Here is a 12938-nt window from a genome sequence, read left to right as displayed (position 1 = left end):
ACCCAGAATGCTTTGTGTGTAAATAAAATGGCCCCATCTGTGTAATATATTTTTAAACTTTTAGTTTAAAAATGATGAAAACTAAACAGCCTAACTAATCGGGGATCCCAAAGGTTTTACTACCACTTCAGCTTTGACTGCATTTTGTTGGAGTCTGATATGGGTCACATGGGGCAAAAAAATGGATCTGGGTCACATTTTCCTGCAGTGTGAACATAGCCTAAGACTACTTTACAAGATGAAGTCAGTCTATTTTGAAGGACTTTTGTTGATTCTGTGTTTCACACTGCTGCCTACTCTGAGAATTCAAACAGGTTCTGACAGAACTTCCTGTGCTGAGGGAATATCCAACCATATGCTAGCCTGTAACAGATCAATCCTAACCAGCTAGAATCTATATGCAATGTAGACATGAAACTTATGACTTTAATGTATTAGGAGTCCTAAGATCTCTACAAACAAACATAAGCAAATGATTGCTCCGAATAAAATAAGACAGGACAAAGCTCACTTTTGACGGGTTACAGGATCTGAGTCTGTAGGGTGAATATAAGCAGTCAGGATCTGGAKCACCGTTTGCTCGTCAGACACCCTACAACAACAACATGTTTAAAAGAGTGATATGAAATTAGCAACATGAAAATCAATTGAATTATGGAGAGGTTAAATTTAATATTGATATAATCTGATACTGAAAGGTTAGTATAAACATTTTATGAATTTAATAAACAGTATTTTATTGTGGTACAACTCACCTCCTCTGACTGAACTCTGTGCTGCTTTGAGGAAATATGAGCTTCAGGTGCCACAGGAATTTCTTTTCCCTAAATAAGATGCAGGAAAAAAAAACATCCTGATGTTTGTTTTTCCAACAACACCAAACATTTGTGTCATGATAGTACTGCCTTCACAATCAAAAACAAATTCCCTCATTTAAATTGTATTAAACGGATTCGGACGTAATCTGCCCAGGACCTYACAACTGTTCGCTTCCAAACTTTTGCCCACAGTGACTATGTGCTTATGTGTACATGGAAAACAGAAAATTGGAAAAACTCTGAACTGGAGATGAAACCAACTAGTGGATGTCACATAATGAGCTCTTCTGGAGTAGTGTTTTGACCGTTGACAAAAAACACATGGTTGGATTTCCTGGGTTGTTTACAAGCAAAGATTTACATAAAAAACACAGTTACAGTTTATTTCTACTACTATTGTCAAAAACGGCCAGCCAAGAAAATGTAATTTAAAAAATGTTTACGGGGAAAACAGTTGGATTTTAGCTCGAATCATTAATTTTTCAGAATTCATAACAAATAACTCAGTCTTRCTCACCTAACAAGAGGGTGGGGAGGGTATATATTTTCTACACAGATAGTTTAATTCTACACAACAATCAAGTAACTGTTACCTTCAGTTTTTATGAAAATACTGTATACATCAAAAGTAAATGTGAGTTTGCATCATAGCCTATCTAAACATATTGAAATTGGCCTCAGTCTCTTTAAGACCATCCTAYCATTTCAAACATTCCCACTACAGCATATCTTTACCACAATGCTTTGAGTGAGGAGTGCTCTGTGGGGCGGGAGATCAACTGCAGACTGAGCTCCAGGGAGGAGCCATGGACAAGTAGGCGGTGCTTTGCATCAATAAGTGTTTAGGCAGCTGTACGACTACCACTGGAGATTCAAGGATTTCTCAAACAAGCATGTGTCAAAGCATAAAAACCTCAGTTTAAACTAGGGCTGCGCGGTATACGCGGTAGACGGTAGAAACGGTATGAAGTTGGCCTACGGTAGAAATTTATACTCTACTGTCATATCGTCATTACGTTATCGCACCTGTGTCAACAGGGCTGCGAGTGCAGAGACAACTGAGCAGGAGTTCGAAATATAATGAAGAAATTCTAGCATTTTAAAACACRTATAGAGAGGATAAATCCTCAAACTTTCCTCCTCCCGCTGTAGAAAGGTTACGTCGTGTTGCGGGATCATTTCCTCCCTCCCTCCTCTCGCTGCACGTCCCGCAGAGCGAAGCTGTAACAACTGTAGTTTTTCACACCCAATTGTCGGAGAAAAAAAAGGTTTATGTATTGTTACCCACAGAGATTATTTTAAAAAAAAAAGACGTGGACGTTGTTTCAGTCGTAAATCCATCTTGCTAATGTAAAGTCAGCTTCTGCTCTGATGATGAAGATGATGAAGATGATGAAGATGATGAAGATGAGCGCGCAGCAGAGCAGCAGCTGATAAGTTTAGCAGGCAGAAGCTCATTGTTTGGCAGGCAGATATTAAAGCAAAAATGTTGGGTTTAATTAAGATTACGCTTATGCTCTAAAAATTACATTATCTTAACTTTTTGTGATAATTTTCTACCGCAATATATACCGTTACCGTGAAGGGGTTTAATTTATACCGTGATATGAATTTGAGGTCATACCACCMAGCCCTAGTTTAAACTATGCAAAGATTACGCAACAAATTTGCACTACGCCAAATAAAAACTAATACCTTAATAAAAGCAAGACTACACAAGATTTAACTGCTGCTGCTCTGAAAGAACAGGCTAAAAGCCTCTTGCTTAAAAAACAATATGCTCTGGTTTCCAAAGTCACAGCCTCAACGTTATGCATCTTAAGCATAACTACAAGGACTTGATCGACCAAAACCACAGAAATGTCTTTAAATAAACTGGAACAGATTCAGTGACCAGTTCTTCAGCAAAGAAGCAGGACCTTAATATATGAAATGAAGATCAAACATAACCTCAGAGAGATGAAATGTCTAATTGTAAGGCACGTCCAAGAAGCCTTGTTATTACTGCTTCRGTACTCACCAACAGATTCAGAACGTAACTTTATTTCATATCTATAATATGCTGACCTTAGAGACTATTTTTACTCATCTACAGCATAAAGTAACCATAGCTATCTTGGAAAGATAGCAACTCAGCCTTTGTTGTGAGAAAAATATATATACCTGTTTGCTTAGTTTTGTCCTTTTGTGCACGCCCTAAATCGGAATGTTTGTACATGTAAAAGGTAGGATAGGACCAGGTGTGATGACGCCAACATTCTGTCATTACATCAAATGGAAACTATGTATTTATATGGAAAAAGGGACTTGCCCACAGAAGCTTGTAATCACTTCAAGCAAGACCACAAAGCATATCAGGGAAAAGTGCTATCATTCAAAGGTGAAGAGAGCAGAAAMGAAGTTAAAACAGAAGCTTCAACAGSAGAAAACAGTTGCTGTTAGAGGTCAATCTGCTGAGTCAACCAACAGACTCAATATTCTGAAGAAAGCCTGCTATGACTAACAGTAATTAGGTAATAATGCAGAATAGGTCAATCACGTACACAGAAACACAATCCCGTGGAAAAAAAAAGGTTGTTTAAAATAATTAGCTTTGGAGCTATGCAACAATTATGGTGAAAGGTCTATAATTCCTAACACTGAGCTGTCTGTTGCTCTAAATGGTCTGAATTAAAGAGGTTTTTGTGCTTTGGAGGGATTATTCTTCAAACAGCTAGTTGGACATCAAAGACTGTTATAATGCTTAAGTCTTTTTGAACAAATACGGATTTGCACAGAGCCAGAAAAGCAGTGCAAGAAAAAGGTTTTTGAATAGTAACATTCTTTTTTTTTCATTAATAATCTTTGTCTGAGAAGAAGTGCACAATATGTTACATAAAAAACCTTAAATGTTCCAAGGTAATCCAAGGAAACCAAGCTTTTCAAAATAGACCATATAAAACCACTTTTAACAAAAGTTTTCTGTAAATTACATTTTATATTTTTTTGAAATGGCAATGGAAATTGGTTTTGCTTGAAAATATTTTTAATCAGATTTTTTAAAAGTAGACGGCAAAATAGTGATTTTTCTTTTCAAATTGATACACCTCATGTAAGAAATGCAAGGTGTTACTTCTTTCCCCAACATCATCAATCACAGAGCATGCAAGAAAAACATGATTTTCAGCGGATATGTTGAATATTTCAGCATGCAACTTTAGCTGACTCAATTAACTGTGTCTCAGAAACTGTCCAAGAAATAAAGCAGGCTCAGACAAAGATGGATGAGTTCATTAACAAGAGCACACACTGTTGATTAAAGAAGTAATTGGAGTTGCTTGGGCCATCATCACCAGAACAAGAAGTCCTGACGGGTAGTCTGGCAGTCAAGCTGGCTGGATTGAGAAAGGGAGAAATCCAACAAGTTACATGTCCATCTCTGAGTAATGGGCTTTCTTATTTTCAAATTCACATWAAAGTATATAGTGGACAAGAGGTGATAGTGGCTAATGGCCTCTTCAAATAAAACTTGAAGCATTTTTTTATCTACAACTTCATATTTTTTTCATCCGTCTTTCAGAACTAAAGGCCCTGTCATACTATATTTTAGACAACTTATCCCAATTTATGAAACTTTGTCTAAATTACTAATAAATGTTATATATTTGATCAATTTGTTAGTTTTACAGTATGTATGTGACTAAAAAAGGCTTCCAGTTGATTTTTTTAAATTCCATCTTCAACGTAGATGCTTTTAAAATGTTCATAATTTGGCATAAGTTGTCTAAAACGTTGAAATGTGACAGGGCAATATTTGTAGCAATTTAACAATAATTCAAATTAAGATATCAGTTTCTATTTCTAATACAGGGATGGCAACTGGTGGCCCACAGGCTACGTAATTTTTGTCCAGACTGCCAATGAGGCCCCACCCCACCATTACTTATAATAAATAAATGTTTTTATTTTGAAAGGTAGAGTATCGCTTTACAACATTTCAAGGCAAATCTACAGTATGTGTTCAGTCWGTTTAGWGATGCTGTCTGCCATGCAGAACTTTAATTAAAGTCGCCACTACAACACATTGCACAAAGCTAAATATGAAACATTTACTGAAGTCCAAGTACATAAACAACAGTGACTTTTAACCAAAACCACAACCAGGCCGAAGCCTGCACTCAAGGCATCTTCTACTTAGTGTTTATTTTTTGTTTGCTTCAAATGTTTTGTTTTCATATTAAACATGAGTATAACTGTTACATATGCTTTTGAGCATAAAATATGTTAAGTTACTGCACTGTATGTTGGTCTAATAAACATATATATTCATAAACATTTTTAAAATGGCACTTTTATTACATTTGGGTAAGTGTGCAGCATTACGTGGCCCTCTGGTAGTCCCATCATTTAAGCAGCCCATCCCAGTTCTAATGTCAAAGTAAAAATAGAGGTTAAACACAAAAAAGCTAATTAGTTGATTTCCTCACAAAAACTCATTGATTTTGAAGTCCCTGAAACCAATCATTATGTCCAGGGTGATCATAAATATTATTTTGTCATTTTAACATGACACTTTATAAGTTTATGTTCTCTTTCACAGAACATGAGAAAGTTTCTTTTATATTCAATTTGAGCTGCATGTTGCCTGCAGGTAATTGGCCGTCTGGGATGACAGCGTTTGAGAAACTGCTACTTGTCAGTCTGACGTAAGCTTCGCCTCCAACTGCAGCTGAATCAGACTCTGTTCTGCATCTGCCAGAGGCAGCCAGAAAGTTGTCTGATGAAACACGGTCTAAAGCGCTCGCTAATTGTTTCATTTCACCTTAATGTCTGGAAAGTAGAAGTCAAATGGCACACGAGGATGAATTGATGAATATTCATACTGTGTCACAGAATCTGGGGTGAAATATGGTTTTCCCTGCTTTAATCAATTTGTGCAGTCATCCATCACACGCAATCACTCATAGACCATTTAGGTCTCAACAAACCTGCGATGTGTGTCTGAGCTATAATACAGCAGTTTTAAAAGTGGATAAATTGGTCCAATGGAGGCACTAAAATTACACTTGGCTGTGTATATTGTACACGTGCACTTCTACAGCATGCTCTCAGCAGGGGATAATTGCCGATCAGTGATACTTTCTCTTTGCTTGAGAGTATTGCCAAACAGCACACGTTTCACTGTCATAACTATTAAAACTCTGATGAAGTCTTTGTCCTTTGCAGTTTGTAGTGTTGGGCTTACAAAAGTATTTCCATTATGAGCAAGACAGCCATGGCATGACAGAAACACCAGTGACCGAACATTAAGAGCAACTGTATTCAATTAATGATGCAATGCATTTTAAACCACTTTGGTGACAGTTTGACAAATTATAATGGCAGAAACACATAAGGTACAGCTTGATGCTTATTAGTGGGATGTATTTTAACACGATTCTTGGTGTACATCAAGAAAATAATGTGTTTTTCTATGTTTGATTTCTTGTTAATACTTAACCAGACTTCTACAATGTTTACCTGTTTTCTGACTTGCGCTAACAGACAGTTTGACACTTACGGCATTTCCAAATCTTTCAGATTAACGTTTGAGAAGTTTTGCCTACAGCATATAGAATTCACATAGGATTTTTTTGAGCTCTCTCAACCCCAAGCTGGTTGAAGCTGCTCAGCCGGTGCCTTGTTCTGCTGAATGGAGATTGATAGGGTTTTTTTCCGTTAAACGGGAGTTGTTCCCTGACACTGTTTCCATCGTGCTGCTGAGCAGACAGCAATCACACAATAAAGTTCTTATATGGAGCGGGTACCTCACAAGGTTGATCGGCTGTTTCCACAGACAGTCCAGCTTTGGCTCGACTGCAGCAGGACCCTCCTCCCGCTGTCGGTGTGTCCTGTTATTCCCGTAATGTAAAGAGAATCGCATTTCTTTTTCTATGTCTCCAGACAGCATGTAGCATCGCCAGAAGTAGTTGATAACAGAATAATCACAACTTTCGTGAKAGTAGACATCATGGGATGCCTAGTCCCAGCGAGTTAGCGACTTGTACTTCCTGTTTCGTACAGGCATGCGTCTGACGTAATGACACTGCGTAGCCTGGCAGATACGCTCTAATTAAAAGAAAAAAAATTCCTGTATCTGTGTCATGATCTGGAACATCACCAAAATTTAATGGTGTGTTCCTTGGGCCAGTACCCACATGTGGTAAAAATGTCATGACAATCAGTCTACAAGTTTGAGTAATGTTGTCCACAGACAGACAGATAGACAGACAGACAGACAGAACGACAGACATACGCAACTGAAAACTTTACCTCCCCACTTGGCGGAGGTACAAAATAGACCAACATCGGCCGACACCGATGTTAATGCCGATATATTGTGCATTCCTATTTAGAATCACGGGCCTCATGCAAGAACATGTTCGTATTATTATCCTACATTTCTCTTTCTTTTCATGTCACGTCAGGTTTAACAAATTCTTCTATCTTCATGAAAAATGTGTAAATGAGCAGCGTAAACCTGATGAATGCGTATCCAGGTGCTCACGCACGAGGAGGAGATTAGCATAACTACCACCCTAAAAACACCATAAAAGACTATAGTTCCTGCCCCACATAACAGGAAACATCCATTCGTAAACGACATCACAAAGCAAAAAGAAGAACTTCATGAGTTTGTAAATTAAAGTCCTGCTTTCAAAGATCCNATGTTGTCCACAGACAGACAGACAGACAGACAGACAGACAGACAGACAGACAGACAGACAGACAGACAGACAGACAGACATACGCAACTGAAAACATTACCTCCCCACTTGGCGGAGGTACAAAATAGACCAACATCGGCCGACACCGATGTTAATGCCGATATATTGTGCATCCCTATTTAGAATCACGGGCCTCATGCAAGAACATGTTCATATTTTTATTCTACATTTCTCTTTCTTTTCATGTCACGTCAGATTTAACAAATTCTTCTATCTTCAGGAAAAATGTGTAAATGAGCAGCGTAAACCTGATGAATGCGTATCCAGGTGCTCGCGTACGAGGAGAGGAGATTAGCATAATTACCACCCTAAAAACACCATAAAAGACTATAGTTCCTGCTCCACATAACAGGAAACATCCATTCGTAAACGACATCACAAAGCAAAAAGAAGAACTTCATGAGTTTGTAAATTAAAGTCCTGCTTTCAAAGATCCAGAAAMGAAAATSTGTCATTTTTAGCAGCTTCAGCTGTGGAATTATAGGAGCTGCTAAAGCTGAGGAATAAAATGTGATGTTAATGTCGTGTCTCCTGTGGGTCGTACACAGTCACAGAAATAAAAATCTAAATCATATTCATCTCTCTCTGGTCCTGCTCTGGTTTTTCTTTGGTCAAATGTTTTTAATTTAAGTGCAAACAACTGTGTTACACAGCTTTCATTTATTCAGAAGAGCAGTCRCGCACCGCTGTTTTTTTTTTGACTGCACCTGAATGACTTTTGTCATAAATTGCCTTTATATGAATAAAAGCCAACAAAATTTAATTGAGTGTTCAACACCTGTCAATAACTGGGAAAAATGAGCTCTACTCTGACCCAGAAAGTGTTCTTAATTGAGGCTGATTGCCAATGTATGGGAAAATAATAATAAGAGGGACACAAAACCACAGCAGCTCATGTTACTAATGATCTGAAATTATTATAGAAATATGTTCAGTTATTACCCACATTAACTGCTCCTGGAATGTGTTGTCCAGTCTACGCAGGCTGTCTGTGAGGAAAATGCCCTGCCATGCCAGGCTGAAGCTGAAAAAACATAATTCCACCCTATTCCTTATGTTCTGCCAAATGCCAAGGATTATACACTTACCCTCCAAATGCTACACTAGGAGGGAGTCCGCAACGTTTTGCATAACGTCCCTGAATAAGTCACTTTAAAATAGAAAAAAGCAAAAATAAAAGTAGATGCATTGTCATAATTATAGCATTTAATTAAAAAGAAATTTATACATGCACATGCACTTTGTTTGCCAATAATGATCCTCCTCTGGCAGCAGAAGTACGTAGCAGGAGCATGTCGCTAACCAGCTCTAGTCACACTGCTTCCACATCTGCTTTTTATATTATGTACTTTGAACATCCTGGAGCACATTTACTTGATCCCTGGCTAATAACTGTAAACCTTCTGTCCAAATCTGGATGTCCGATCTCTGGCCTGTGAATGGGACASTCAAACCTTCGGTGAGATTAAGCAGAATACACAGACAGGCTGTGCACCTTGGCTACTGATTTATGCTCAGATTCTTGTATGACAAAAGCATTAAGCTTAATTTGTRTTTTGGTGGTGCAATTGTGGCAGACACACACATTTTTAAGTAGCAAACTTATGAAAARCTAAACCATAACAGACATCTCACATTAACTTTCTGCAACAATCAGCGATTTGTTGAATTTGAAAAAAAAAGTAGGGAGTTGGATGTTGCCTTGCCTTGGGATGAGCAAACCCCCACCTGCAGAAGACTGCAGACAGATTAGAYAGACGGCTGTTGTAAAAGAAAAAGTAACGTGKTAAAATCGAATGTAAGGACCRGCAAATTMTTATTTTAGAGGTAATTCTGACTGGACATTTCAGCTTTGTAAAACTGCAACTCAAAGTTCAATGATCCCTGCTCTGTTCTTTCACCTAAGGATTAAAGTAGCAAAGCTCAGCTTCAAACGAAACTGTAAAATATGTGGCAGAAGGCTGATTGATCGGAGRGAACGAAGAGAGCTGTCAAAAATGCGAGGACCACCAGAGGAATGGAGCAAATTGGAAAACAAAATCCATATGAATCTAAATGCAGTAATGAGCCGTGGTTTCTGAATTACGTTTCTGAAAATGTGTTGTAAATTCTCCTGCAAGTCTGGCTGAGTTCTAATTTGTTACAGCAAACGCTGTATTTTTACTCTACGTGACTGAAACACCACCCAGCTCATTTACTAAAGTGTGAAAAGAAGAAACTTAATAAAGCTACGGGCAAAGATGGTTAAATACACTTGTGATTTCTTCTATATACTGAATCTTCAGCAACAAGTATGCATGTGTGTTTGRAGATGTGTTGGGTAGAATCTGCTAATAAACAAGCTCCAGACCTGAACTCTTGACACCAGGTAATAAAGTCCTGTCAYAGATTAACTGTTGCATCCATCATCAGCTGCGTTTCCATTGCAAATGTGCGCAACACTTTGTCGATGTTCTGTTAATGTCGAAAAATACAGTTTTGCAWCTGCAGTGTTTCCATTAAGTAAGAAATGCTATTAAAGTCACGCGTGAATACATTTGTTCTCACGATAAGTCATTACAAACATGGCGGCAATGGATGTAAACACATAGCATGTTGCTACCGCGACACTAGCGCTCATCATCAGCCATCAGAGGAGACGTCGGCATATTTTATCGAGGCTTTTGAGCGACAATTTGTAGTCGGTGACGATGAGTTTACTATTTTATACTACTTCTGTGATATTACTACTATTTACACTTCCTGTTATCTTCTTCATCGTCTTTTTCGTCTGTAGAAACAGCCGGTTGTTGATCACGTGACTCCTGTAATGCGAAAAAAGATTTTCCATTGCAGTTTTGCGAAAAACACCTATTTCGATACGGCCGAAAAACCACCTCTTCCTAGCGCAAAAACATTGTCGAAAAACGTGATTTTTTTCGAAACTGACTTGTTTCCATTGAGCAAATTTATTTTTGATATTCTAATTTGTGCATTTTCAAGGTCAATGGTAACACAGCTATTGTAAAGAAGTTAAAAGACGTGAATGTCAGACGTCYAACTTTGTTTTGAAGACTTTAATTAAAAACAATTATCAGTGAAATGCACTGTTATGTTGTGTTTTGTTTCATTTAGAGGTCACGTGTACCCATGTGACTTTAACTCTGGGGTGTCCAGTTCTGGTCCTGATCCTCCATGTTTTGCCTGTTTCCTGTTCCAACTTACCTGGTTTAATGATTCATTGAATTACTTCAGATTGTATTTAATTGAGTTTGCACTAATTGTTTTTTTACATCTGTGCAGAGTACTGCTCAGGTTACTTTTGTTACAACATATRGGTGAACATTTAAAGTTACGAATAAGAAAGGTGGTTCAGAGGATTAAAAAGGCTGAGGTTTAAACTCACAGCTGAATTTTTTTTTTGTTTTTGTTCTTTTTAATCATAGTTTTGCAYGGCTCCTGATTCAATTGCTACATGGCTTTGACCAAATTAAAGCCAAAGATGGAAACGGTTTTATTATTGGGTGATGATATTCTTACTTTTGCAGGAAGAAAGTCGAGTTTTCTTTGCTCTTGGTGAAAGTGACGGGGAGGAATCTCAGAGTGATGTTCATCTTTCTGGCGTGAGCAGCCAGTCTCTTTGCCTGTTCAACAGAGAATTACACAGATGAACAGCCTTACTGAAAGAGTTCATCAACAACTTCAACAGATGAGGAAAATGGAACATTTAATAATCTCATTATGCTAAAACAAACTCAAGAGAGCCAGAGTAGTGAGGAAACTGTGAGATAAAACGTTAATGTTGAACAAAATGAAGAAAAAAATCTTCACTCTTTTGTAAGTCAGCTTTGGTTTTATATAAAACTGATTTATGAAGGTTCTAAATATTATATATTGAACTTTTATTCTATGTGAAATCAAGCTATTTCTCCATTTCAAATTCTTAATAGAGAGTAGAGATGTTAATGCCGATTGTTCATCCCTAATACACGGGGAGAGAAAAAACACCTGAACTGCAGAAACTACACAACTAAGTACAGAATTTCCTTCCTAAGCAYACTTTTTATATTTCTAACTGAGCARACATGACTCACTAAAAAACTCAAAGTATAAATACCAGACTTACTTTGAAAGTGGTTCGAGGAGCCCGGATCATAACGTCTCTAGTGGCACCATCAGAGAATCTCCCAGTATCCTCCAGAAACCTGTAATCTGTGGTGCAGGCAAATGATACAAAACACATACACAAAATAAACCGTTTATAATACCACACATGTACTACACACACAATAGCACATGATGGGTGGATCTTAGAACAACACAGTTTATTGTACAATGTAAAAAAAAAAACACTATAAAATAGGGCTGGGTGATATGGCCTAAGATCAATATCATGATATATTGACCAGTTCACCTCGACAACGATGAATGCACAATAACTCTTACCACCCCCCACCACACACAAGTACACAGTATAGTATAGTCATAACACTATACACTGTGTCCATGTTCTTAGTCAAAGTACACAGTTTAGATTTTGAACAGCTTTTCTGTAGTTTATATTTGCCATGGCAAATATAAACTACAGAAAAGCTGTTTTTTTTGTTTTTTTTTTATTGAAAGCTGTGTCACATGTAACAAAACAGTACAAATTGACAAGAGAGAAAAAACCAACTTCCAATCAACATTTTTTTCTATTTTAACCCAATCCCCATCTCCAAATTAGAGAACTCAGTAATTAACCAGTCAAAACAGATATTGTTTACCAATAAACTAGATAGAGTATGTATGTCAAAACAAATGATATCACAAATTACAAACTAAATAAAAAGTAACAATAAATAAATGATTAAAAAATATTTAAATAAATAAAAATAATTAAAAAAAGGTAAATGAAAAAAGGGGAGGGGGAGACTCAGTCATCACAACTAGGCAGAGATGTCATAGATCTAATATAATTTAAAAGAGGACTCCAAGTATCTTCAAAGGAGTTTAAGGAACCTTTAAGGGAGAATCAAAGCTTTTCAAGTTTAATAAGTATTTCTTTTACCCATCTATTATGAGAAAGAGTTGAGGTCGTTTCCATTTAAGGAGWATGATCCGCCTGGCTAGCAAGGTGGCAAAGGCAAAAACTACCTGCATATTTTTCAAGGTAAAGGGCTGTAGGGGGACACCGAACAAGGCCAAAAGAGGATCAGGAGAGATAGTTAAATTATATGCAAATCTAAGAGTTTTGAAAATTTCAGACCAAAATGTGGTAAGTTTGGGACAAGAGCAAAACATGTGGGAGTGGTCTACTGGGGACAGTTTGCATCTATTACAAGAGTTAGTTACATTAGGGTAAATACGAGATAACTTCAGATTAGTATAGTGGATTTTACGTACAACTTTACAT

The 12938-nt window shown here is 37.4% G+C and overlaps 1 protein-coding gene across 1 annotated transcript in view; it reads right to left on the bottom strand.

The window, feature by feature from the left end:
- The window catches only part of LOC106528250 (N(G),N(G)-dimethylarginine dimethylaminohydrolase 1), a gene marked incomplete at its 3' end in the record, with an annotated part of 131245 nt that overhangs the window by 110802 nt on the left and 7505 nt on the right, over positions 1-12938 (bottom strand). The window contains 2 exon segments of the mRNA XM_014023375.1: positions 11084-11187; positions 11670-11755. Coding sequence (XP_013878829.1) covers positions 11084-11187; positions 11670-11755 — 190 coding nt within the window.

Source organism: Austrofundulus limnaeus, unplaced genomic scaffold, assembly GCF_001266775.1.
Source record: "Austrofundulus limnaeus strain Quisiro unplaced genomic scaffold, Austrofundulus_limnaeus-1.0 Scaffold365, whole genome shotgun sequence".
In the NCBI taxonomy this organism is placed as follows: domain Eukaryota; kingdom Metazoa; phylum Chordata; class Actinopteri; order Cyprinodontiformes; family Rivulidae; genus Austrofundulus; species Austrofundulus limnaeus.
Note: the sequence above shows the minus strand (reverse complement) of the source record. Positions and strands in the feature narration are given on the sequence as shown.